General features: G+C 38.9%; 2 protein-coding genes across 3 annotated transcripts in view; both read right to left on the bottom strand.

Annotated features, from left to right (window-relative positions):
- Positions 1–967, bottom strand: part of LOC137945486 (NAD kinase 2, chloroplastic) — a 35,384-nt gene extending 34,417 nt beyond the window's left edge. Inside the window, exon 1 of one of the 2 annotated variants that reach the window (XM_068791387.1) lies at positions 579–967. In XM_068791387.1, the coding sequence (XP_068647488.1) occupies positions 579–791 (213 nt within the window). In that variant the 5' untranslated portion in view covers positions 792–967. The remainder of the gene's footprint in view (positions 1–578) is intronic. The other variant, XM_068791388.1, reaches the window with a different exon arrangement.
- A 1,343-nt stretch (positions 968–2,310) lies between these two features.
- LOC137946083 (uncharacterized) lies at positions 2,311–26,886 on the bottom strand. The gene is made up of 4 exons (XM_068792259.1): positions 26,736–26,886; positions 26,558–26,636; positions 12,966–13,061; positions 2,311–2,573 (listed from the first exon to the last, which is right to left on the bottom strand). Coding segments are annotated over exons 1-4 (246 nt in total). The 5' UTR covers positions 26,738–26,886; the 3' UTR covers positions 2,311–2,504.

Genomic DNA, 26,886 nt, shown 5'->3' with positions numbered 1-26,886 from the left:
TTTGTAAACATGATAATTAAAGAACACGACCAATCTATGAAAATAATGAAAAAGAGTAGGCAAAAACCATCAAAGTCAAAGGCTGAAGAAGCTATATACCAAAAAAGCAGGCTAAAGTAGATACAGTTGACGAAGAGAGAGAGAGAGAGAGAGAGAGAGAGGAGAAAAAGAAGAAGAAGAAAACTAAGCAGACACCCATCTTTCACATTAGATGGGTGTTTTAAATTACTGGCTCGTGTTGCTGATTTCAGTGCTTGACTCTGTGATATTGACATGCACGTCGTTTCTTGATTACTGAAACTCTAAATCTTCATATAACTGAAAACGAGGCGCCAAAATGGTGAACAGAAATAAAAAAAATGGACGAAAAACATTCATAAACAAACGGAAACAGTAACGAGCAAAAAAAGTCATGTTACCAAGAAAATTCCGGGTGTGTTTATGAGCATATGGCAGCTACAGATCATACGAATCAATCTAAAACATAGGCGGAGGAAAATCTTTTTGAAAGATGATCATCCAAATTATCTAACAGTCGAATACGATGTGAATCCGAAACCAACTGGTCAAAACTATACCCAGAAGCGAACCTGAGTATCAAGGCCGATCTTGGAAGCGAAAAAGCTCGAGAGTCTGGCCGCGGCTGCAACGGCGAGGTTCATCCGGCGGCGTGAATCTCCGCGTACATGCAAGGAAGAGCGACGAGAGTGAGGTCCCACCTTAACAGGTGACAGGAAGGGAAGATGAGGGTGGCATTGCGCGGAGGGCGAGCAGAAGGCGCACGGCTCCATCTTCCGAGTCGACTGCAGACAAAGACGCTGCGGCTAATTGTTGCCGATCGAGTGTAGAGGAGAGAGAGAGAAGAACCGATAACGGGATTCGCAAAATGGGCCAGGGCGGGAGGCGTTCCCATCCACGAAGATTGAGAGAAAATGGAAAATCAAGAATCGAGTCAGGAAAATCAAGAATCGAGTCAGGCAAAGATGACACGGACATGTTCTCAACTGATGTCCAGCTCTTATGTGCCGACGGAAGTATCCATAATTCAACAAATTCGGCCTTCTCCACACTCCTTCATTCCATTTTAGACAAATTACGTTTTTTACCCCTATTATTATCTACCCTTATAAAAAATCTAATATAAATGGGACAAATTTTACGATATTCGAAGCGATTAAAATCCCTAAATATTTCATGTAAGTCATGAATTATTTTGAGGACACATACGTAATTAAAATCCTTCTTTTCAAGCATACCGACCGGGGGTTAAATTTGTAATTTGGCTTTAGATGGAGATTTGATGGTTATCTGATTTTCGTGCATGAAAATTGAAAGAATATGGAGGCCCCACATTAGAGGCCCCACATTATGGATAATTGTGCAAGAAATTCCCATCAAGAGTTTTTGTCTTGTATTTGCTACTAAAAATCTAAAGGTGGAAATTTTATCCATATTCTTAATTTTCATCTACTATTAAAATACAGCAAAAATTCATATCTGGTAAGTGTTTAGGAACTTTCCCTGATTATAGATCTACCCAAGTAACCAATTACCTGGTTTATGCAAGATAATTGAATAATTTTTTGTTTGATTGTATATGTAATTCTAATGATTTTTTTAGTGTCTTTTAGGCTTGTTAGTGCCCTTGTTTTTCCAGGAAATGTCGGAAAAATATTTTTAATAAAAATAGTTTCCAAAGACTATTAATACCTCATATTTCTTGAAAACACTTTTCTAACTAGAAATTCTTACCAGGAAAAAAATAGTCTTAGTAGTAGGAACTCATCTTCATCAATGTAAATACGAAAGATTTTCTTCTCTATAATGTTCACTGCACATCTCGATTGAGTAAACCGGTCAATTAGAGTTGGAGTCACTACAAATCAGAGTCGTCTTCTTGTTGTGTACACTGGAGGATATGGTTTCAGACAACCGACCATGCTTGTGGTGCCATCAACAAAGTAAAAGCAACTTGTTGCCACCATTTCTATCAAGAACCAACTATAGATGTCATTAGACTACTGATTGGTGAGTTCAACTTTGTGCAAACACCATGGGAGTTAGTAAAATTTGATAAAGCTTACCCACCCTACACAAGGTTTATCCTTTTTAGGACCTAAGAATTGTTTCTTTTATGTTGTGTTTGTGTTAATTTCTCGATGCATTAAAATGCAAGTATCTATGTTCTTTATATCCAGTGCTAAGATATGGAAGTAGAGTTTAGTAAAAAGTAAATAAAATAGATTCTGACTCTAAAAGTTTAAAATTTGTGTTCAATGCGAAATTAGATAGCAAACAATAAACTACAGTTCTGATAGCTCATCTATATCATCGACATTAACTCTACTTTCAAAAATTTTGTTAAACAGATTAATGCAGAAACTTTAATTTTCTCTTTATAATCTTTGTACTGTAATTCATTATTGAACCTTCATTATACGATCAAACAGAAAAGAAACTCATGTCTTGCAGTTGTCTCAAATATACAAATCTGACCTTCAGAGCTACTCTTTCTTACAATCGTCAGCTGGTGTGTGAGAGAGCTGCTCTGATTCCATCTCAGTTTCTGATGCCTGGAGCAAGCCAAGGGCACTCTAATTATTGTGTGAAGGAAACAAAACTCAGAAGCAGCTATTCATATCCAACAAGACAGAAATAACCGAAAGCTGGAACAAAGTAGTTGCATTAAATTCACAGGAGCTTCACATAACAGACTTGCAACTAAACATGAGAAAATCATATTCATACTACCCTAAAAATGAATAGATATATGGCTAAGAATGTTGAAATAATGCAGTAAAATAAATAAATAACAATGCTGCTAAATGGTAAATATAATTTTGTTTTCTTCCAACAGATGGAACATAATGGAAGATTTTTAGGTCATAATGAGTTAAAAAGACAAAGGACAGCCCAAGAAAGATGTGCCAGAGGAGATTAACTAAATTCTCAGAGTTTGGTCAAACTGCTGGTACTTTTTACAATTCTAGGCCCAACCACCATGTGTTAGTTATCACCACAATAAAAGCTGAAGTCACTCCAGAGTCCATACTCATGATCATCATGTTCATATGCTTAAGTCATGTCAAAATGTTATTTGCTTCACTGTAAGTTAGGATAAAGTAGTGTTAGTAGAGAAATCTATGGAGGTCAAGAGCAGAATAAGTATCATTTGAGTCACATGGAGGATCAGGCCAAAAGTGCTAAGTTGGGTACATAAAATTTATAGATATTAGTAGTGGACACCTCAAGAAGCGGCTGATTTCGATTGAATAGAGTCAAGTATCTTTCTCACATGTCAACCATCTCACTTCCAATCCATTTTTCGTCCACAAGCCAACCATAAATCCACCCATTTGGAAGGAGTTTAGCCACGTAGATGAGGGCAATTGCTACGTGAAATTCCACCATTTGATAACTGAACATGTGGCTCACATTTCAGAATAGTTGTCTGAGAGTTAAAAGAGTTTTAATTTTTTGTTTCGGAAGATCATCCCCCACAGGTTTGGGCTTGAAAAAAATCTATGCTTATTAGGTTGAAGATGTCTCCAAACTTTAACTAGTCATTTTGGGAGGAAGTAGCACAATTTTAACAGGGTGAATGAAGATGATGAAAGAATGAAAGTGTGAAAGTAATTACAGCAGGCTACCAGGAAGGAGGAGGTTTGGAGAAAACAGGAAGAACTGCAATGAGTTCCAAAGTTTAGATGATCATTAGGGCTCAAGCCAATGCCAGATTCATCTAAAGCACTTAGTCCGAAAAATTCTTCAGATGGTTATGACAACAAGCATTCCATGTGTTTAGCAAATTTGTGGCTGAAAGCAGTCACATGATGGCTCCAAAGCATGAGATTTTGACATGCTCCTTGATGAGGGGATAGGCTTATAGAAAAGGTGGACTTGATTAAGAGAGCTTCAGTTGGACATCAAGCAAAATTGCTCTATGCGATCTACAATTCCCCTTAATACTTGATTACAACCTTCCATAAAGAATAGGAAACTTTCTTAAACTCCAACTTAAGAAACTACCTACTTGAGAGATGACGAGATCTCTCTCCTATCTTGTGCCAACAATATTTTAAGACAATTTTACCCTTTACCCATTTACACCCAATTTAATAACATGGTGCCAAAGAGGAGGCTGCACTCATAAAAAACCTCAAAGGTTGTTATCTTAGTGGACAACTGATTGGCTATACAATAAGCTTGTTCAGTCCATGGTTAAAAAAATTAACCAGTTTGCATTAATCTCTTATAAAATGGTGAAGGGAAGTTTCTAAACAACATTTAAGTTTTTCATCTAATCATCCATCCATGAGTGATAAAAGGGCTCTTCCAAAGAATGGTTCCTCAGAAAAAAAATGAACATCTTCCAGAAGGCACCAAGAATACTGGACCATGATGATATATGTTGGACAATACCACATCAAGCAATTTAGCTACGTCTACAGACAGAGATAAGCCACGTACATGCTATATACAAGTCAACTGGCTGAGAACTCAAGAGAGTGAGTAGTTGCTTTTAATCAATCCACGAATTCTATTATAACCAATTTTATTTGTCACCTTGTGATGAAGCACAAAGGTTTAGATTTAAGAAATAATAAAGCTGAATCCTTCCTCCAGAGCATGGGTAACCGATATTGGAACAACTTAGAAAACTACAATCTAAATTCAAATTTGACAGGTAAAATTGAAGCACAGAAATTAAGATTTCTGAAGCAATTAAAAAAAATAGCAGACGAAGAAAAATAACAGGATAAGTTAATCCAATAGGTAACCAAAACCAGGATTTCAATCAATACACAACAAACAAGTTTTTGTGTCGCATATGCAGCCCTTTTAATAGGCATAGGGATAAAAAAAAAAAAGATCTTTTATATTGTTCCATTCTAGGAAATAGAGTTCAATTAGAATTTAGTAAATCCAACTCCTTCTAGAAAGGAAATTTTAAAAACACCCATCTTCTAACTTGTAGAGTTTCTAGCTTTTAGAACATACAACCTAAATTTAAAACAGGAAGCTACAACTTGAAAAATATCTTCTATTGAAGCTTTTATCCCAAACAGCAAGCTGCTATTTAGGGATGCTTTCCACCGAACAGCAAGGTATACTTTAGTTAAAACTTCTTACTCCAGCAAAACGCCTTTATTTACATTTTCTATTGCAACAAGGGGGAAAGAGGAAATTGCAGCTTGGATTTTCCAATTTGAGACTTTTTATTCTTGGAACTTGAGCCTAAAAATAAGAAAATGCGGCCTCTTTAAGTTTAGTTTCCTTTCTTCTCCTTTAAATTTAGTTTCTCCTTTAAACACCCAACAAATGAATACGAACCAAATCGAGATGACCTTGTCAGTTTCGACTATGAACTACCTGAAATAGAGAAAATCTATAGTCTTATTCTTAATGCAATTGAATTCAAATTCTAACCTATGTAAAGCTAAATCCCAATTCTTCAATTCTTCAACATGAGTTTGCAACATATTGCCCAACATTCTACTTTCAACTTCTATTTGACCATCTATTTGAGGATGATATGGAGTGCTGAACTTCAAATAAATCATAATTGCTTCCACAAATTACTCTATGTAAAGTGATGAACTTGAAGAGAAATGAGAAAGAAGAAGAGCAAGGAGAAAACCTATGTTCTTTCCAAGTTCTATACAGGAGGCGTTGGTTTTCCCACATTGGAAGAAGGGCAACGATGAGAAGATGGATGCATAGTTATCTAGGGGTACTTGGACACTGTGTGACCAGCCATCTGGTGTTGCTATTGTGGGCAGCGTTGCATGTAGACAGTAAAGTATAATGGAGATGGATCTGCTGAGAGGTATCAAGAATGATTAGTGGAGAAAGGTTTTACTCGAACCTACAGTATTGATGTGTTTGAAACTTTCTCATTTGTAGCCCACTTGATTTGTTTGCATATTTTGATTTTGTGATAATAAATAAGAGGAAGCCATTGTTTCAACTTGACATATAAAATGTTTTCTATATGGCAACTTGCAAGAAGAAGTATATATGGAGCAACCTCCAAGGTATGTTGCTCAGAGAGAGATTGGTATTGTAAATTGAATAAGGCTATCTATGGCCTCAACAAAGTCCGAGGGCATGATTTGATAAAATTCAGCAAAATTATCATATCCGCTAGGTTCTCCAGAAGTCATTGTGACAATACCTTATTTGTGATGAAGAGAGTGTCTGCGATTGTGGTCTTGATAGTATGTGGATGATATTGTGTTGTTAGGGAGTGATGAAAAAGGGAATTGCAAAAGTAAACAAGTATCTCAAGAGTCATTTCTAGACAAAATATTTGGGGGCCAGGTATTTCCTTCACATTGAGGTGGCTAGAAGGAAGGCAAGAATTCTTTTTGTCACAAAGAAAGTATGCCACGGCTATGTTACAAGAATATGGTTTATTGGGGGGCAAATTAATTTGAGGCACCCATGGGAGCCAATCTAACTCTTTATGATGATGACAGTCTAGTGGTTCAAGACAAGAAGATGTATAGAAGATTCATGGGTAAGCTTACATATGTGATTATGACTAGACCAGATATTGCATTTGTTGTGAGTGTGGTCAACCAATTAATGGAGAACCAGAGGAAGGTTCCCTTGGAGGTAGCTCAAAGAATCATGAAATATCTAAAGGGGGCACCTAGAAAAGGCTTATTGTAAAGTCACATGATCATTTGCAGAATATGGGGCATCTAGTGTAGACTATACAGGGTCTAAGTAAGACGAGAAATCTATTACTAGATATTGAGTATTTGCTGGAGGTAACTTACTCCATTGGAAAAGTAAGAATCAGAATATGGTGGCCCATTCAAGGACAAAGGTAGAATATAAGGCTATGGCTTACATTGAGTTTCTATGGGTGAGGTCTGCGCCGACTGAATAGAGTTTCAAACTGATTCTCTTATGGTGATGAATTGTGACAATCAAACTATCATTTTTATTGCTCGCGATCTTGTATTCCATGGGAGAACTCAACACATTTGAAGTGGACTACCACTTTGTTCATGATGTTTGCGAAGAGTGGTGTTGTGGTTACTCATGTGAAGTCTAGTGGTCATCTTGGAGGCTAAGGCTCTTGAAAAACATGAATTCGGTACTTTTCGTAACAAGCTAAGACTCCTTGATATATACGATCCAGCTTGATGAGGAGTCTTGAATTATGCAACAAGGGGTATAACGGTCATGTTGTTGTGAATATGTCACCCTCATATGTCAGATGTCTCTATAAGTTTATCAGATTCAGTTTGGTACGATGTTTCTAAGAATTTGAAAATATATAATGGAGTAAGTGCATGCTTTTCTATTATTTTATGTTGAAGTATATTGAACGGTATTATGATAATTTAAGGACTCGTAACCCCCCCCCCCCTCCCATGCATGAGTTTTGTTTCCAAATAATTTAGTTCGAAACCCAAGGGATCCTCACTAGAAACTCAAAACCAATTAAGCTTATTGGCATTATTAATGATTTAGTTTTGCTTTGGGTTAGGAAAAACTCTACTTTTTTTTTTTTTGGAAAAGGTGATGATTTTATTGCAAACAAAAGGGGAATATGAATTACATCAAGGGAGGTTTCCCCTTACAATAAGAGATTGTAGGGAGGAACCCAATTTTTCACAAGAGTTAGCAATAGAATTTGCTGACTAGGGACATGAGACCATGTACAAGAAATAAAAGACACATGATCTAAAATGTCCAAAAATATATGCCAATGGTGCCAAGGGGAGTATGAAAAAGAAGAGCACCAACCAATTACCACCTTGGAGTCACCTTCCACAATGAGGAGGCCACTGAAGCGGTTGCGGAAAATGCAAAGGCCCATAATAGGATATAAGGGGGGTGTTCTCCAAATCACGAAATACACCTTCGAACCCCGTGGCTCTAGGGTTGCAAATGGCACTTCCATCAAAATTGAGCTTGAGATATCCAGGTAGAGGAGGCACCCAACAAGCTACAGGGGGGCAAGGCTGGAATGGACATCTGAGCAACCATCAGAATAGGATATAAGAGGGGAATCCTCCAAATCAGGAAATACACCTTCGAACCTCATGGCTCTGGGGTTGCCAATGGCACTTCCATCAAAATTGAGCTTGAGATATCCAAGCGAAGGAGGCACCCAACAGGCTACCGGGGGCCGAGGCTGGAACGGACATCTGAGCAACCACACGTCAGTTGGTAAGAATGGGGACATTCTTCATGCAGTCAAATTTCTTCCTAGTGTGCAACCAAGTAGAAATGAGTCTGGTGGCGTAGCAAATGATTTCATCAATTGTACTAGATGTGCTATTGAATCTCTGAGAATTTCTTTCTTTCCACAGGCACTACGGGATATGGGCGATGCAAGCAGAGAGGAGAAGTTTACCCAATTCAGGGGGGTGGGGGTGTCCCAAAGGTGAAATGACTCATCTCACCAAGGTCACATGGGAAGAAAAACTGGAAGCCCAATCTGCTAAGGAGAGAAATCCAGATCTGCCAAGTGAACAAGCAGTAAAGAAGAAGATAACTTACAGTTTCCTCATCCGAGCCACAAAAAGGGCAGAGCAGGTTAGGGGATGAGTTGCCACGTTGTAAGAGGTTATCTGCAGTAAAAATTCTATTAAGGCAAGCACTCCAAAGGAAAATTTTCACTTTGTGGGGAGCTAGGAGATGCCAAGCGGTTAGAGCCATGTGGGTGTCAAAGGTTCGAGCCCAACCCATGAGATATCTATATGCCAAGGAGACAATAAAACAACCACTGTCATCAGGGAGTCAAATCATTATGTCTTTCATATGACTCCAAATCTTAGTGGAGTTTAGGCCATCTAACCAGATTACAAACAGTGAGAGCTTGGTGAGTCCGCATCTCAGATGGACATTCCATGAGCCATTCGTCCAAGCATCAACCACAAATAAGTCTCAGTGAGTCGTGAGCTGCAAAAGGGGTTGGAAGGAGTTGATGAGGGGGCCATCCCTACTCCACCAATCCATCCAAAAATTAAGGCTAGAGCCATCACCAACAAAGAATCGAATAGCAAGCTGAATACTGGGAAAAGGTGGAACATAGACCTCCAAATAGGAGAGAGGTGGCGACGACTGCCCTCGGTAATCCAACTAGCCTCAGATTTCTGAAGCTTCAATCACCATCGGCTTCCAAAAGGCCTCAGAGGTGGAGTTGAGTTTCCAAAACCACTTAACCAATAGTGTCATCCCCATTTCGTTAGTGCATTTGACTCAGAGGCCACCCAAGAATTCTGGCATACAAACATCATCCCATTGACCAGGTGATACTTGAAGTCACTATTGGCACCTCGCCATAAGAAGCGTCGTCTGATCAAGTCAATTCAATGGCAAATAAAAGCGGGGCAAGGCAAAAAGGAAAGGAATTAATTTGGGATCCTAGCAATGCAAGAATTAAGAAGTGCAAGTCTTCCCACTTTGGATAGAAGTCTGCCCTTCCAGGTGGAGAGGCACCGCTCAAGCCTCTCAATAACAAGAGCCCAGAGACCCATCCTTGGCCTGCAGCCCATGAGAGGAAGGCCGAGATAGTTAGAAGGGAGGGTCATGACAGTGCAACCCCAGGTGCTAGTCATGCTCTGGACTAGATCTGGGTTCAAGTTTAGCCCGAATATAGCAGGTTTTTTTCCAATGAATCTTTTGACCCGAGGTGAGCTTGAAAAGACCGAGTAGAGCTTTGAGCATGTGGACCTAGTCCAGGGTGTTGACCCCAAAACAGAGAGCATCGTCAACAAACTACAGCAAGGGAATATCAAACTCTGCTCGGTCAACCACCACATTAAGCCATCCCAACCTTCTAGCAGAATAGAACATGGAGGACAAGTATTCGGCAACAAGGTTGAAGAGGATTAGGGAGAGGGGATCACCCTGCCTCATGCCTCTGGAGCCCTTGAAGAAACCATAGACAGTGCCGTTGAGAAGGAGAGAGAATGTAGCTAAGGAAATGCAACTCCGAATCCAAAACCTCCACTGATCCCCAAAGCCCATATGTCTTATGACATCATCAAGGATCAAGTCAAAGGCCTTCTCAAGGCCGAGCTTGAGAACAAATCAGGGAAGACCAAAATTAGTAAAATGATCAATTACTTCATAAGTTGACATGGCAGAGTCCAACATGTCCCTTCCACGAACAAAAGTGTTTCACCCCCTATGAGTGACAACAGGAAGAATCGCCTTGAGTCTTTAAGCAAGAATATGAGCAATAATTTTGTAGGAGCTTAAGACTAGGCTGATCGGTCTAAAGTCACCTGGGTGTTCCACATTAGCTTTCTGTGGAATTAGGGCAAAGAGAGATGCCCCAATGCTCTTGAAGGTGATGCCACGATAAAAAAAAAAAAAACTATGAACCATAAAGAAGATGTCCTGCTTCAGAGTAGGCCAGCAACGCTTGTAGAATTCACTATTATACCCATCAGGACCAGGGGTCCAATCACTAGGAAGGCCCAAAACGGCGACTGCGATCTCATGATCAAAAAATGGAAGCTCCATAAGCACGGCCAAGGAAGGAGAGATTGAGGAGAAGTGGAGATTAGAGAGCCTCAGCCTAGCGTGACATTCTTCACAATAGAGATCTATAAAAAAACTAATTAAAGTGTTAGTAATAGAGGTCCTATCCGAAGTGACTTCATTGTCGATGGACAAGGAAGTAACTCGGTTAGTCCTCCTACGTGCCGAGGCGATTGCATGGAAGAACTTAGTATTGGCATCTCCTTTAGCAAGCCACTTGAATCTGGCTCGTTGCTTCCATTGCACATGCGCACTATAAACAAGAGACTGAAATTTATTCTAAATGAGAATGCAACTAGAAAATTTAGTGGAAGAAAGGCATCATTGCTCTTCGATCAAATCAAGATTGGCAATTTGGGATTGGAGAGAGGACTTCTCAACATTGGCAGAAAGGCAACAATCCGAGGACCAAGATTTAAGCTTGTCTTTTAAGAGCTTCAGTTTGCGAGGAAAAATCCATCCAGCAAAGTTTGTGCCCCCAAGCTCAGACCACCAGGATTTAACCCGATTCTCAAACTGATTGTCAAGCAGCCAAGCATTCTCAAATCTGAAAGTAGGGCCCCATTTGCCAAATTTGGTGTTGATCTGGATGGGCCAATGATCGGATCCAGCACGATTTAACACTGCTCCACAAACATTCTCATATAATCTCAGCCAATCACCAGTGGCAACGCAGTGAACTAACTTGGACAGGATGGGTGATCGTTGTCCATTCGAACAAGTAAAGGATTTATTAGAGATTGTTGACAAAACCCTGGTGATTAGGGTTGTCAATAATTTGTGCACATGCACCTCATGTCTTGAGCTAGTTATTTTTTATTATATTATGAGAGATTTTATTCCAGATAAAACAATGAACAGAGATAAAGCTATGACTCAAACTAGTTGTCTAAGAGGGAAAATAAATCTAACTATAGGAGGATAGACCCACATCGCTTTGGGATTGGAACAATCTGGTGATTAATAGTAGAGAGGCCTCCTAAATACGCCCAGTAATTTTAGGAAGAACTAGCGGACCTTGACATGCTATCAAAGCCTACCCTTTCCCATACTGTGTTCTAAGTGTGTTCCCCATGGCACATTTTTATGTGTTTTCTACATCCCCATTGCACATCTGTATATGTTTTCCACATCATAAGCCCCTATTTGTGAGAAAAAAGGTTTGGATGTAAAAGTCTTACCATATCATAGCTTTACATACATCCGAAGTCTCAAGATAGTTGCTTGAGAGAATATATAGCAACATGAGGATAGTCGCACAATGGTTTGGACTTAGAAAATTCTTGCGTTTATTAGTTGGGAAGAATTTTTATAACTTTGGCTAGCCACTTTGGGAACAACCACTCAACTTTAACAGCACTCAATTAATGACAACTGTTAGATCCCCTTCAACTAGGAGGGTTTTAGAGAAGGAAAACGCAGGTTCAATGGAGTCACCATGACCTAAGGGTAGAGAATATGCCATGTCAATATTTCTATGAAAGCTTGATATCACCCTATCCCCTCCAATAAGCACTGGGTTACCTTTAAAACTGCATCAAAATAAAGCATAAGCCTTTCTACCGAAGGAGGTGACCATAGGAGTTTGGCTGAGCTCTCACCTCACTTTACAATTTTGAAGGGGAATGCTAGAATGTAACTTAATGCATCTAATTAGATAGGAATGGCAAGATAGAGTAGACAATGCTTTCATCTAAATCTTGGCATTGATTAATTCATTCATATGTCAGGCAATCTAATTCCTAGAAAAGTGCAAATGAAATTGCAAATAAGCAAGCAAATGATGAAGTGGATAATCCTTGTGTTTTAGAATCCCCTCCCACCTCTTTGTGAAGCAATCCATTCATTTTTTCATGCTTCATATAATATAGATCACCCGCCTTCTTCTCAAGAAAAAAAAAAAGAAAGAAGAGACAAATTGACTATCAAGTAAATGTTAATGTACATAGCATATAGTAATCTCTTTCTTAACTACTGGGATCAACTTTATTTCTGTTTATGGCTTTTCAAGAAAAACCTATTTCTATTTATGCCATACAAAAAAAAAGGAAGGAAAGGAAATTTACTCAAGTCCAACCAATATTAGCTGCACCCAATTTTTTTTCTTTTTTGAAGAAGCTATACCATATATAAGAATGACATTTACTTGATTATAAAACTGCCATATTATCTCCATTTTATCATTAAATTTTTTATTAAAATAGAAAAATATAAATGATGTCAACAAGAATGCATGGGATAATAAAAAAATCTAGAATAAGAAGAATCAAGTTTTTAATTTATTCGATTTAATTTAACAGTTAAATTAAAAATTGGGTGCACCTAAACTTGGATGGACTTAGGTCCATATTCCTTTTCTCCTTCAAAACAACTTATTTATATTAAACTATCAAAATGCAGTTCATGGACAAGAGTTATTAAGTTAAAGCTTAGGGAACTAAACTTACTTTGACATCCTTCTTTCCTATGGGCTTGTAAGGACAAGCAGGGGGAGCTCTTTCTGGTTTCAGGTATTCCCATCCAAATAACCGATAAACTTTGGTCTGCAAGGAATCCAGAAAATATTGTGCTTCAAAAGACAGCAATCACAAATCAAAATATAATTATTTAAAGATGAACAATATCCCATTTGAGATAAGATGGCAAGAGCTGCTAGAAGAGTCAAATTCCATCTTTGGAAGACTCTCAAACTCTCAAGTTTTATAACCGAAAAGAACTAAAAATTTCAGCAAGCACCAATTTCAACCATGTTTCAGCACGAGAAATTTTTCATTTACATATGGTGGTTCTAGATTCCATCACACGCTCAGGTAATCTAGTGTATATGGTATTCCTTGTGGAAGTATTGTCCTATGTAGAGAGCTTTGTGCAGCAGAAATTATGCAAGTCAGCATAATTTTTTCTCTTTTCCATCATAAGGAAAATCCTGTTTAGATGTTAAATATGCTAGCAACTCTGTCAGAAGATTTGGAAGAAGTTGCTGTTTTTAGTCTAGTCAACAGGTAATTTCCTACTTTCTTTGAAGTCTTTGAACTGATCCTAGTTTGCAAAGCCGCTCTACTTAACTGTTCATACGGTTTTTTTATTCAGGTTTATGCCCATCAATTGTTTTTTTTTTAAACAATTGTTGTGACTGCTAATGAACTATTCTTCGACCATCATCCTTCAACATGAGTCAAGAGTGTTTGAAATTGTCATACAAAATAGCTTGGACTTATCCAGGGTATCTTCACTCATTTTTTTTAAATGATGATGATTTTATTACGAAGGAAAGCAAAAGAGTACACATCAAGAGTATCTTCGCTCATACTCAATCAAATATTTCAAGTGTGTAAAAATTTACACCAAAATATTTTTTGTAACATAACACTCCAGAATATATGAAACCTAAATTAGTTCAAAAGATGACCAATGCGAAGTACCTATCAAAAGTGTATGCATGAGATGGCATAAATGTAATTAAGCTTGAACAAAGGGCACTTGGGGAATTGCAGATGGTTTAAAAGTGTAATACCCATTTTAGATAAATGGGGAATCAACGGAGAAGATTTGTTTGTAGAGAAATTGGAAGATTAAAGAGGGAATGCTATAAGTTCCCGAAGGCACAAAATTATAAAAATAAAGTTGATAGACGAGGTTACAATATGAGTAACCCAGCCTGTACCATTTCAACTCTAGGCATTTCCTGGTATTCAATGAAACGTATTCCGAAACTAAAAGAGAGAGATTGAGAGTGGAAGAAGAAGAAGAGCATGTGGATAGTGATGCCCCATTTCGAGAAGAAACAAGTCTCCCAAATTCTGAAAACATAACTATTTTTTTATGGAAATTGACCCATCCCTAGCAGCTCGTCGCCTTTTTACTGTTGCAAAACAAAAGAGATCATAATGACCCAATTGCCCCTTAATTAGATGCCACCACTTTCCTTATAATAACTGACCCAACGATTACCCTTTTACCCCTATCCTACTGCCCTTTTTTTTTTGAGAAGAGGTGTGAATATATTACTGAGAGAAAGAATACAAACCTTGCTAAACAGGACCTACCTCCACAACAAGATGTTGGAGAAAAACACCTAGTTTAGCCTGACTATCTGCTAAATGATTAGCGGATCTAGGAATATAATTCCACATACATTGTAACTGAGAAATTAGAGTACATATATCATCAAAAAGATCCCAGTGGTGCCAAGGAGGTTTGCATGTCTTCTTACACCAATTGATGACAACTTGAGAATCGCCTTCAACATATAAAGGTCGTACCATCCTTTGATGAAACAGTTTTAGGCCATTAAACAAACCAGACAGCTCGGTTGTAGTTGAATCTGATATCCCGATTGGCCCGAAAAAAGAGAAGAGAAGATTTCCTTTATCGTCATGAATAACCCCTCCATATCCAGCAGGCCCTGGACAGCCCAACACGCTTCCATCAAAATTCAGTTTAAAATAACCAATCGGGGGAAGAGACCAAGTTTCCATAATCGGAGGGCAAGCAAGGTGAGACATTTTTGCAGCAAGATCCCAATTTTCTCGTATGTTGATTCCTTTTGAGATTTTTAAATTCTTTTCTCATAAGAATCCAAGAAGTAACTTGCCCAACAATTCGGTTGCTAAGAATATTTTCAGAAAAAGATTTTCTATTAAATCCTATGTTATTCCGTTATTTCCATAGGGCCCACATGATGTGACCAATGCAGCAGGAGATTAATATATTTCCAAGTTTAGGGAGATTAATCTTTGTAATCGTATGAATTGTAGATATGAGATTTTGGGAGGAGCAGTATTGCAGGCCAATTTGCTGATGAGTTTAGTCCAAACCAAGTGAGCATAATTACAATGCAGTAATATATGACCCGCAATTTCAGTGAAGGACATGCAAAATGGGCACAGAGGATCCAAAACATGCATTCCCCAACGCATTAGCGAATCAGAGGTCAAGATTTTGTTTTGGCATGCTGTCCGGATAAAGAATTTTGCTCTTGGGGGTACGTGTAAGGACCACACAATAGCTGATGGGTGATAGGATTGAGCAAGGGGAGGAGAGAGAAGAGCTTCGTAGGCAGTTGAAGTAGAAAACGTACCTTTGGGACAAGGAGTCCATATCAGGTTGTCTGGAGCATTTCTGATACGATCCGAAGATAGTCTCGTGATGAGTTTGGCGGCTTCAAGGGTTTCTACTTCTGTCAACGCTCTTCGGAGGTTTAAATTTCACTCACAAGAATTCTGCCTGACTACTGAAATATTAGCCTCCTTGTTTCTGGCAAGAGAGAATTTGACCATAGCTAGAATTTAAACTAGTCGGGCCTACCCACCAATCTGTCCAAAAGGTTGTCATACTGCCAGATCCAATGTAACATTTGACAACGTTTTTGAAAACAGGCAGCAAACTAGCTATTTTTTTTCCAGACAAGAGATAATCTGTTATACCTTCCCCCTTCTGTCCACCATCCAGAGAACTTGTCTGCTTTACTGGCCACTATATTCCACCAAATTAGAGACAGGAACATATTGAATTTCCAGATCCACTTCATAAACAGAGCAGAGTTTGTTGTTGCAGTGTCGCGAATCCCAAGGCCACCCTCAGCAAAAGGTTTACAAACATCAACCCATTTCACTAGGCAATATTTTCTTTCACCATTTTGCCCACCCCATAAAAATCTTCTTTTTAAAAACTCTATTCTCTTTCTGACAGAGACAGGGCAACGGTACAAGGATAGAAAATAAGACGGAATACCATGTAAACAAGTCTTAATTAGAGTAAGTTTACCAGCTTTGGACAAAAATTTTCCTCTCCAAGAAGCAAGTCTACCTCAAGCCGCTCAATGACTGGGTGCCAAGAAGATTTTGAGGGTAAGATAGGAGAAAGAGGAAGTCCCAAATACGTGCCCGGAGAGGAGGCAACTTTACAACCCAAGTAGTTAGCCATGGAATTTAGAACTGAAGGATCAATATTGATACCAAAATGGATGATTTAGCCCAACTTACCTTTTGTCCAGAAGACAACTCAAAGAGGTTTAGCAAAGCTTTCAAGTGGGTGATTTGACTCAAGGTACCTTCTCCAAAAAAAATAGTGTCATCAGCATACTGCAATAACAGAATAGAAACATAAAATAAAAAATAATAATGCATAAAAATAATGATGAAATACTATGCTCGAAACAATCTAACCCACCCATCCCCCAACGGGGGAACTACCTTGGTCACAAGGTTCTAGAAACCAGGAAAGTGCAAAAGGAAGGTGTCTTCATCCTCCCAGTGGTATCAACCTCAGGTAAGTGCTGCCAAGCCACGAGTCGGCCACCCACACGAGCTCTCCTCTTGAAAATGATACAAGATGGCTCTTTAAACGAGTGACTCACTGAGTCCCATTGAGGAAGGGTAGGAGAAACTGAGATCTGGTCCTTGTGCTTCAATTTCAACATAGAGACATGGAAAACGGGTTGAATCAAAACATGTGTGGCAGCTTCAACATGTATGCCACTGGTCTGATGCACTCCAGAATTTTGAGAGGGCTGAAACAATGAAAGTCAAACTCCTGATTTCTCCACTGAACAACTGAAATTTGCCCGTAAGCTTGGAGATCCAAATAGACAATATCTCTGACCTGAAACTTCCTTTCTAGTCGATGCCAATCTACCTTTTGTTTCATACAATTCTGAGCCACCAAGATATTGTACTTGAGAAGGCGCATGTCTCATCTTGGTCCAAAAGCTGATCTTCTAATTCCTGAATGCAAGTATTACCATGCATACAGGCTACAAACATCGACATGGGGCCCCCATACACTATTTGAAACAGGGTCATGCCTATAGTGCAGTAGAAAAGAGGTGTTGTGAGCCCATTCCATCTATTTAAGTATAGAGACCATGAAGATGGTTTAAACCTGGAGAAACATTGTTGTTAAGGAATAGTCCCACATGGATTAGTGAGTACAAAGATCTTGAGTTTATTAGTTGGGAAAGAGGTTTCCTAAGTTGGCTAGTCATTTTGGGATAGGGCCTTGGACCCAATTTAACATGGTATCAAAGCAAGTACTCATATGTGGGCCTGCACCTAAAAACTATCTACTTGTAGAGCCACAAAAAGAGGGCCTACACCTAAACTATCCACTTGTAGAGCCACAAAAAAGAAGGCCTACACCTAAACTACCTACTCCTAAATTATCCACTTGTAGAGCCACAAAAGAGGGTCTACACATGAGGGGGAGTGTTAAGGAATAGTCCCACATGAATTAGTGAGTACAAAGATCTTGAGTTTATTAGTTGGGAAAGAGGTTTCCTAAGTTGGCTAGTCATTTTGGGATAGGGCCTTGGACCCAATTTAACAATTGCAAAAAAAATTCAGGGGCACAATTCACAAATTCAGTCTGCTTATCTGTTTGAGGATAGTAAGTTGTACTATTAAGCAATCTTGTACCCTGCATGGTAAAAAAAACTATCCAAAAATTAGCTAATGAAGATGGGATCTCTGTCTAAGACAATAGTATGGACAACCCTACGTAAAATGACCATCTCCTTAGCGAACAAATCTGCAACTTAGCACACCAAATAACGATGTTTGAGTGGAAGAAAATGGGCATACTAGACAGCTGGTCCACCACCACCAAATGGTGTGAACCCCCCAAAAAGAGGGAGGTCTTCAATGAAATCAATGGAGAAATCCTCCCAAATCTAAATCCGAGATGGTTTGCAAGAGACCTAGGAGGGTTGTTGTTCCATACTTCACATGTTGACGTGTATTGTACTCTGCCATTTATGGTTTTTTTCTTAGGCACCTAATACATCAAAAGCTCCAAAGTTTGATGGAACAAGGAAATTTTAATCTATCTCATACCACGCTGGCCCAATTGGCACCCATGATTTGACGAGAAGCCTTTGTAGATCCCAATATGCGAGACAAGGGTAACACCATCACCTCAAATTGAAGATGATCAAAATGAAGAGGTTCGAACTATTTTGGTACATGTAACGGACTACAAAATTGGTGTCAACCTTTAATTAACTTCCTTCAGCATGGGAAGATACTTTTTTTTTAAATGAAGACGTATAAACTATTACGAGAAGGAAAAGAGTACAATACTTAGCTAAAAGGGCCTTCCTCCACAACAAGATGTTGGAGTGAAACACCCAACTTAGCTTGAGTACCAGCTAAATGGTTAGTTGACCTAGGAATGTGCTTCCAATTACAGTTCAGAAGATAAATTAAATTACATATATAAAAAAACATATCCCAATGCTGCTGAGGGAGAGGGGTTGACATTGCACACCAGTCAATGACTATTTTAGAGTTGTCTTCAATACAGAGGGGTCCCACAAGATGGTGTTGGAAGATATGAAGCCCTTTAAGCAATCCGGAGAGTTCTGCAATGGTAGAATTGGAGGTTCCAATTGGCCCAGCAAAGGTGAAAAGTAGACTACCATTACCATCATGTATTACTCCACCAAAACCTGTAGAATCGGGGCAACCAAAAGCGCTGCCACCAAAATTTAATTTGTAGTGGCCCACCGGTGGGGGATACAAAATTGCCATTGTTAGAAGACGGGAAAGATATGTCAGACCAGCAATCAACTGCCAGTTCCCTCTGAGATTGGAGCCACTAAGGCTTCGAAATTCCTTACACATCAGGAGCCAGGTTGAAACTTGGCCAACAATATTTTCTATCGGTATATCAATAGGGATAGATTTAAAGTTGAATTTTCTATTGTTTCTTTCCCTCCATAAGGCCCGAAGGATATGACCAGCGCAGCATGAAATGAGTAGTTTTCCAAGCTTTGGGAGGCTAGCACTGGTAACTGAAAGAATAGTGGATGGAAGATTTTGAGAAGGACAATACTGAAAACCAATTTTATTTAGGAGGCTATTCCAGACAGTATGGGCAAAATGGCCAATTAAGAGGACATGGGTGGCTATTTCGAGAGAATTTTGGCAGAAGGGATAGAAGTGGTCCTGGACAAGGGTTTCACGTCGAATTAAGGAATTAGAGGTGAGGATTTTGCTCCTACATGTGCTCCAGATAAAGAATTTAGCATGGGGAGGGGCAAGTAGGGTCCAGGCAATGGCCACAAGGTGATCCGGTTGAGGAGGACTGGGGCTGCTGAGGAATTTATAGGCCGAGGTAGTGGAAAAAGAACCTCCTGGGCAAGAGTGTATCAGGCAAAATCCAGGGTGTTACCGAGGAGAGACTGGTGAGGAGATTGAATGCCAATAAAGCCTTAGAGTCCGAAAGAGCTCTCCGGAGATTCAAATTCCAGCCACCAGATTCAGTCCATTGGTCAGAGATAGAGGCATCAATATTCCTGGCTAAGTTTGAAATCAAACCATGGCTGATATTGAAACTGCTCGGACCCATCCACCAATCCGACCATAGTGAGATTTCCATTACCGGCATAGCATTTCACAACCTTCTTGAACTCAGGTAATAGCATTACAAAAAAAATTTCCAGACAGGGGATAGCATGGGAAGATACTTGCAGATGCAAGATATCAAACTTACGTATATAGAGGTGCAGCAAGGTTCACCTTCTTCAATAGGGCATTGTATCAGCGATCTTATGACAGCATCTTGTTGCAGAATTTTTCTAACAAAGAAGGGAAGGCAACACTAGAAGAGGTGGAATTTAAGGTGCTTATTAGGCAGGTCAAAAGCTGCACTCCCAAGTTAGGCTAATAGTTGTTATTGGCCTATCCAAGCTTGTAAAGCATGTTAGCTCCACAGGAACTTAATACATCAACCATTAGAGTCATTGCACCCCACAGTGGCCAAGTGGCCCTTCGAAGCCTAGGGGGTGGATATCATAAGTCCAATAACTCCAAAGTCCTCAACAAATCGTTGGTACATCCTGGCAGCTACAAATTACTTCTCCAAGTCGGCTAAGGCTGCATCCTTCAGAGAGGTGAAGGCTAGCACTGCAGTTGACTTCATCAAGACACATCTGATTTATCTATAAGATTTGCCAAGACACATTGTGATAGATGATGGGACTCAATTTTGGAACAAGGTGATAGAATAGGTTTTTTGAGAAGTTCAACATCAAAAAGAAGACTTCCACACTCTATAATCCGACAACCAATGGCTTGGCAGAAGTTTTCAATAAAACTCTTTGCAAGATATAACAGAAAACATCAAATTATGACCCATTGCGATATAACAGAAACCACTAGTACATCCTGGCAGCTACAAATTACTTCTCCAAGTGAGCTAAGGATGCACCTTCAGAGAGGAGAAGGCTAGCACTGCAGTTGACTTCATCAAGACCCATTTGATTTATCTATATGATGTGCCAAGACACATTGTGATAGATAACGGGACTCAGTTTTGGAACAAGGTGATGGAATAGGTTTTTTCAAGAAGTTCAACATAAAAAAGAAGACTTCCACGGTCTAATCCGACAACCAATGGCTTGGCAAAAAGTTTTCAATAAAACCCTTTGCAAGATATAACAGAAAACATAAAAAACGCATGTCAGCTCCACAGGAACTTAAGACATCAACTATTAGTCATTGCACCCCACAGTGACCAAGAGGCCCTTCGAAGCCTTGGGGATGGATATCATAAGTCCAATAACTCCAAAGTCTTCAACAAATCGCTAGTACAACCTCGCAGGTACAAAAAAATTTGAAAAAAGGTGTGAATATATATTACAGAGAGAGAAAAATACAAACTATACTAAACAAGACCTTCCTCTACAACAAGTTGTTGGAGAAAAACACCTGTTTTAGCCTGACTATCCGCCAAGTGATTTGCGGATCTAGGAATATAATTCCACTTGCATTGTATTTGGGAAATTAAAGTACATATATCATCAAAAAGATCCCAATGCCGCCATGGGGGTTTGCATGTCTTCTTACACCAACTGATAACAACTTGTGAATCGCCTTCGACAAATAAAGGTCCTTCCATTCTCTGATGAAACAGGTTCAGGCCATTGAACAACCCAGATAACTCGGCAGTTGTTGAGTCTGATATTCCGAGTGGCCCGCAAAAAGAGAGGAACAATTTTCCTTGGTCGTCATGGATAACCCCCCCTATATCCAGCTAACCCCGGACAACCTAACGCACTTCCATCAAAGTTTAGTTTAAAAAATCCAGCCGGAGGAAGAGACCAAGTCTCCATAGTCGATAGGACAATTTTGCAACAAGATCCCAAATCTTACGAAGAATTATCCCTCCAAGACTTTTGAATTCTTTTCTCATCCGAATCCAAGAGATGACTTGCCCCACAATCTGATTGCAGAGAATGTAGTCAGGAAGGGATTTGTTATTAAACCTTCTGTTATTCCGTTCTTTCCAAAGGCCCCAGATAATGTGACCGACGCTACAGGAGATTAATAACTTTCCAATTTTAGGGAGATTAACCTTAGTAATCGTGTGGATTGTAGAAACGAGATTTTGGGATGAGCAATAGAGCAAGCCAATTTTATTGATGAGATTTTGGGATGAGCAATTTTGTCGGATGAGACCTCGCAGGTACAAATTACTTATCCAAGTGAGCTAAGGCTGCATCCTTCAAAGAGATGAAGACTAGCACTGCAGTTGACTTCATCAAGACCCATCTGATTTATCTGCACGATGTGCCAAGACACATTGAGATAGATGACGAGACTCAGTTTTGGAACAAGGAGATGGAATAGGTTTCTTGAGAAGTTCAACATAAAAAAGAAGACTTCCACACTCTATAATCTGACTACCAATGGCTTGGCAGAAGTTTTCAATAAAACCCTTTGCAAGATGTAACAGAAAACAGTGTCCAAAATGAAGAGAAAATGGCAAGAGTAATTGGAGAAAGCTCTATGGGCTTATTAGATGATAGGATTCTGACCCAATCAATTCCATATTTGTTGATCCATATAGTTAAAGCTATTTTACCGTTAGAGAAGCAGATGTCATTGATCCACATTGCATTACATGAGGGATTGACAGTCAAAGACAATGTCAAACTTCGAGAACCAAAGTCATTGGACGAAAGCAATATGCAAGCCCAGCAACGACTCGAATCTATCAAGCAAGGCTAGTTCAGGCTTTAATGAGAAGGCAAAGTTGCAGTCATTTTAAAAGGGAGACTTGGTCCTTGTGGTTTGTCAGTCAACTGTCATCACTAGCAAGAACTCGCACAAGTTCCTCCCCTAACTTTGGCAAGGACCATTTGTTGTGGAAACAATTTACAAAAATGATGTTAATGATTTAGTCATAGAAGAAAGAAGACAATTGCCTCCAACCAATAGAAAATTTTTAAAGAAACTCTATGCTTAATGTACTTTGTTGATCGGAGCAATAAAAAGGACTACAATATTCTCTTCAATTGTTTATTTTGAATAGGTACTAGAGTCAAAACAAAATAATAGATTCATATTGTGAAGTTGGGTCCAAGGCCCATCCAAAAATGACTAGTCATTTTGGGATATGCCTCGAACCCAACTTCACATGGTATCAGAGCAGGTACTTGTATGCGGGCCTCCACCCAAATTATCCACATGTAAAAGCCCAGAGGGCCTACACGTGAGGAGGAGTGTTAAGGAATAATCCCACATGGATTAATGATCACAAATATGTTGAGTTTATTAGTTGGGAAAGAGGTTTCCTAAGATGGGTAGCTATTTTGGGATGGGCCTAGGACCCAACTTCACACATATAGCATCAACCATAATAATCTCCAAGAGAGGTAGAAGAAATTCTTGGTGTCCTCTCTATTCATCGATTAGATTGGTATGACAAAACCAGTATATTCAATCCATGAGAGGCAAAAGATGTAAGAAGCATTAGGCAGGTTATGCAGCAGCACCCCATGCCCATTGATGAAAATTTGTAAGAAAACTGATTTAGGGTTGGAACAAGAAAAGATAAAGAAGAAATTAAACACAAAAAGATTGATGTAGAAAAGACCACTCTTGTGATGTCATCGGAAGCAACTAGAAACTCTTTTTGCATCAAACCAAAAAAACTTCAGTGCCTAAGGATTACTAGAACCAGCAGGGAAATGGTAACAAATACGGGAGGACTCATGAAAAAACTTAAATAGCAATTACATAGGGAAGAAATTAAATATACTCTACAAATCAAACATAAACATAGAGCACCATTTTCTTTGCGAGTTGACCTAGTGAACTCACAAAACTTAGAGAATAACATGCACTCATATCATGTTGGAATTTTGCCGAAAGAAAAGAGATGGGAAAGATTAAGGTTTACAAACCCTTCTCCCCTATTTATAATTTAAACAATATTCAAAACTTTCATCAATGTCCCTACCTGCAAACCCTAAGAATCTAGTTTCTAAGAGAAAAACATTTCCTAGAAAATTAGTAAAACCTTATTAGACCTTCCGATAGTCGCTATAAAAAACAAAGAATATATACACATAAAGGTGTAAACACAATAAAAAATAAAGTTTTCATAACTCAATGAAACAAACAAGACCCAACTAGAAACTTTGTTCTTCCCTTTTTTAATTAGTGAAAGATTAAATTTTATAGCCAAAGAATGATAATAATAGGAAAGTGAGGAAGAGGGAGATCCTCCACCATCAAGGGGCAAGGGGATAAGAATCCCCAACAATTACATGACTCTTTAAGACACCTTCAACGGGACTATCAATAGTACTGTTGACAGATCTTAGAATATGTTGCCACTTTACATCTAACAAAAACTAATGTTGCAAACTTCATCAAAGTGGTGCAGCATCCAAGAGGGAGGGGAATCTCTAGACATCCAAACAATAACTGACCTTCCAAATATTCCACTTTGAGAGAGACCAAATTCTCATAATCCTCTAAGGTCATCACAAGCAAACTATAAAATCTCACGTCTCCCATCATAAACCACTCCTTTTGTTTTATTAATGATCTTCATGGCTTCATCCTTCTCTTCAAGAGAAGATACTTCCTCCTTGGCTTTGCGCCATTCCTCTTCAAGTTGAAGCCACTTTTGTTTTGCAAGGGAAAGTTCACAAACTACATGGACATAAGCAACTCCTTGCCCTTTTCCTGGGACATGTAGTTCACCAACTACATGGTCCTAATCGGTTTGCACATGCACTTTGCTTTAAGGACATGGTTATCCACTGTTGTATCCAAAGAAAGAGGGTCCACTCCTGCGGCCTTTAATAAGTGATAAAGAAAGTCAACCCTGGTTATAATGTTTAAAGCCCCATGGTGAGGCAACAAGAAAATCTAGCAAAGTTGCCTCCTTCTTACTTATATTTGGCACAGGATTTGGAGCAATCTTGAAAGGCATCCGCAAAAGCACTTGCCTCTATAGCAACTGTTGTCTACGGCAATACCTCTAGAACTTTGGACGTGATCACCAGGCCCTTAAATGCCTCCCACCTTATCAGACGTCTTCTCCTTGTCTGAGACCATACTTGGTGCACTCTAAAGACTACGTCACATATGACCTAGCATTTGAAAATTTTCCCTTAGGCTTGGCAACAAATAGACCAATGCCCACAGTTACACCAATGTAACGGACGAAGGATTCTTCTTAGTAATAGGGTGTCAATGAGGATACCAACCTTTGTCTTAGAAGATTCCCCTTTCTTTATGCAACGAGGATAACCGTGATCACTGTCCTTTCACTCTTCAGAATCATCATCAAGTTACCACCAATGACAGCATAGTGACACACGCTTTGACCCAAAATATCCAAGACAAAAAAAAAAAAAAAAATGAAAGAATGAAAGAGGGAAACAAGAGGAGAAAAGAGACATACACCTCAAGATAATACCTCAAGACACACCTCAAAACTCACCTTTGATCTCTACCAAGAGCAAAATGCTAAGTTCACTCTAGCATCATACCAATTCAAAGCACTTTATGAAAGATAATAAATAAAGTACTGAGTGGATACGTAATTAAGTCAACCACTCTTCGTCCTTTTCCATTCTTCTTACTCAATTTCACTCTACACTCTGCTCTTCTTCACTCACCTCTCATTTTTTACCTGGTTCCACCTTAAATCTTCCTCATCATGGGACTCCAGGATTATACAAATAGGACATCTTAATAAAAAAAAGACAATAGCATAAAATGGAAAACTCATTCACTTAAGGACACTTACAAATGAAAAATCCAAAGAAGAATATAACCATATAATGTTGAAAAATTACATTAAAAAGCTTTTAAATAAGGAAATCTAACGACTCTATGACTGCATCAGCTAGTGGGGAACAAGTGTGGTTCTCCTTGAGCATGTCATTGAATGACATAAACAGCGATGCATAAACTGCATAGTCACCAAATTCTCCACATACAGAACAGAACAATATTTTATTAACATAGCATCTATTTGATTTTTTCATCTATGTAAAGTAGCTAGTCAAAACATTCAAGTTTTACCATTGCTCCAGCTGATGACTTAAAAGAACAAAGAAAGTCAAAAGCAGTAGAATCAATAGCACTCCAATGTGCTGAGCAACATGTTATAAACTGAAACCAGAAAAGACATGATTAAATGAAAGACTTCTACGGCTGAGCTAGATGTTACTCTCAGATTGATCTCCAGATATTAGCGTGTGATCTATAAGGCATTCAAAACAGGAGCTAAGGCAGGTTGGATAGCAGAATGAAAAATATGGGGACTGATCAAGGCGTGTAGAATAATAAGGCAACAGAACAGATTAACTTAAGATAACTCAGGTCCATATCATGCACGTAAAGTGAGTACATGACAGTATAATTCCTCACTGAGAGCATTAGACCTTTAGTAGAATAAGATATGATCATTGAAATGTCTTTTCCAGAAAATTCTTTGTAGAGATTCTCCATGATGTCAGGTGTGAAGACACTTTTGCTATTTGGTTTACGTACTAATGGGAAGCATATCCCCATCTCATTGACCCAACCAGGTTTAAAAGAAAAAGAAACATGGAACAAAAGAAAATGAATATCAAAATCATGTCGCAAAGTATGTGCATCGCCTATAACGACATAATTTGCGTCAGAATCATCAAGGGGAAGTTCCAGATAACAAAAATTGACAGCAGAAAGAAAACGTAACCATCATCATTTCATTGAATGCAAAAATACCGAAAAGGTGAAGATCTTACAAGGATAATATCAAAGAGCAACGGCAAGGCATTGACAACCGGGATGAGGAAGAGAGGCAACAAACACATTAAGCAAATCTGCAGAAAAGAAAAAAAAAGAAAGAAAAATCGTTAGAAACCGACCATCGAAATCAATAAACATCGGAATAATTGACTGCTATCGAACTAAAAACTTTCCATGATCACAAAAGTTAGATTTCTATTCCGCGTGTTGGTCTCCTTCCTAGTTTCCCCTTCCGGCTGATCGATGAAAACAACTTCCAAATAGACGATTAGAAGAAAGCCTGGGAATAAGCCAAAATCCGGCTCACACCCGACTGATCCAACTA

Source organism: Aristolochia californica, unplaced genomic scaffold, assembly GCF_029961685.1.
Source record: "Aristolochia californica isolate CCGP_79_NKW_82.1479 unplaced genomic scaffold, dmAriCali1.0.hap1 SCAF_12, whole genome shotgun sequence".
Taxonomy (NCBI): Eukaryota; Viridiplantae; Streptophyta; class Magnoliopsida; order Piperales; family Aristolochiaceae; genus Aristolochia; species Aristolochia californica.
Note: the sequence above shows the minus strand (reverse complement) of the source record. Positions and strands in the feature narration are given on the sequence as shown.

Bases quoted from the DNA above. Each gene is read 5' to 3' on its own strand.
- LOC137946083 (XM_068792259.1), bottom strand. The intron at 13,062-26,557 runs GTAAGATCTTCA...GATTCCTTGCAG, and splicing joins TGCTCTTTGATATTATCCTT to ACCAAAGTTTATCGGTTATT. The intron at 2,574-12,965 runs GTAAGTTTAGTT...GGCTTGCTCCAG, and splicing joins TAGGAAAGAAGGATGTCAAA to GCATCAGAAACTGAGATGGA.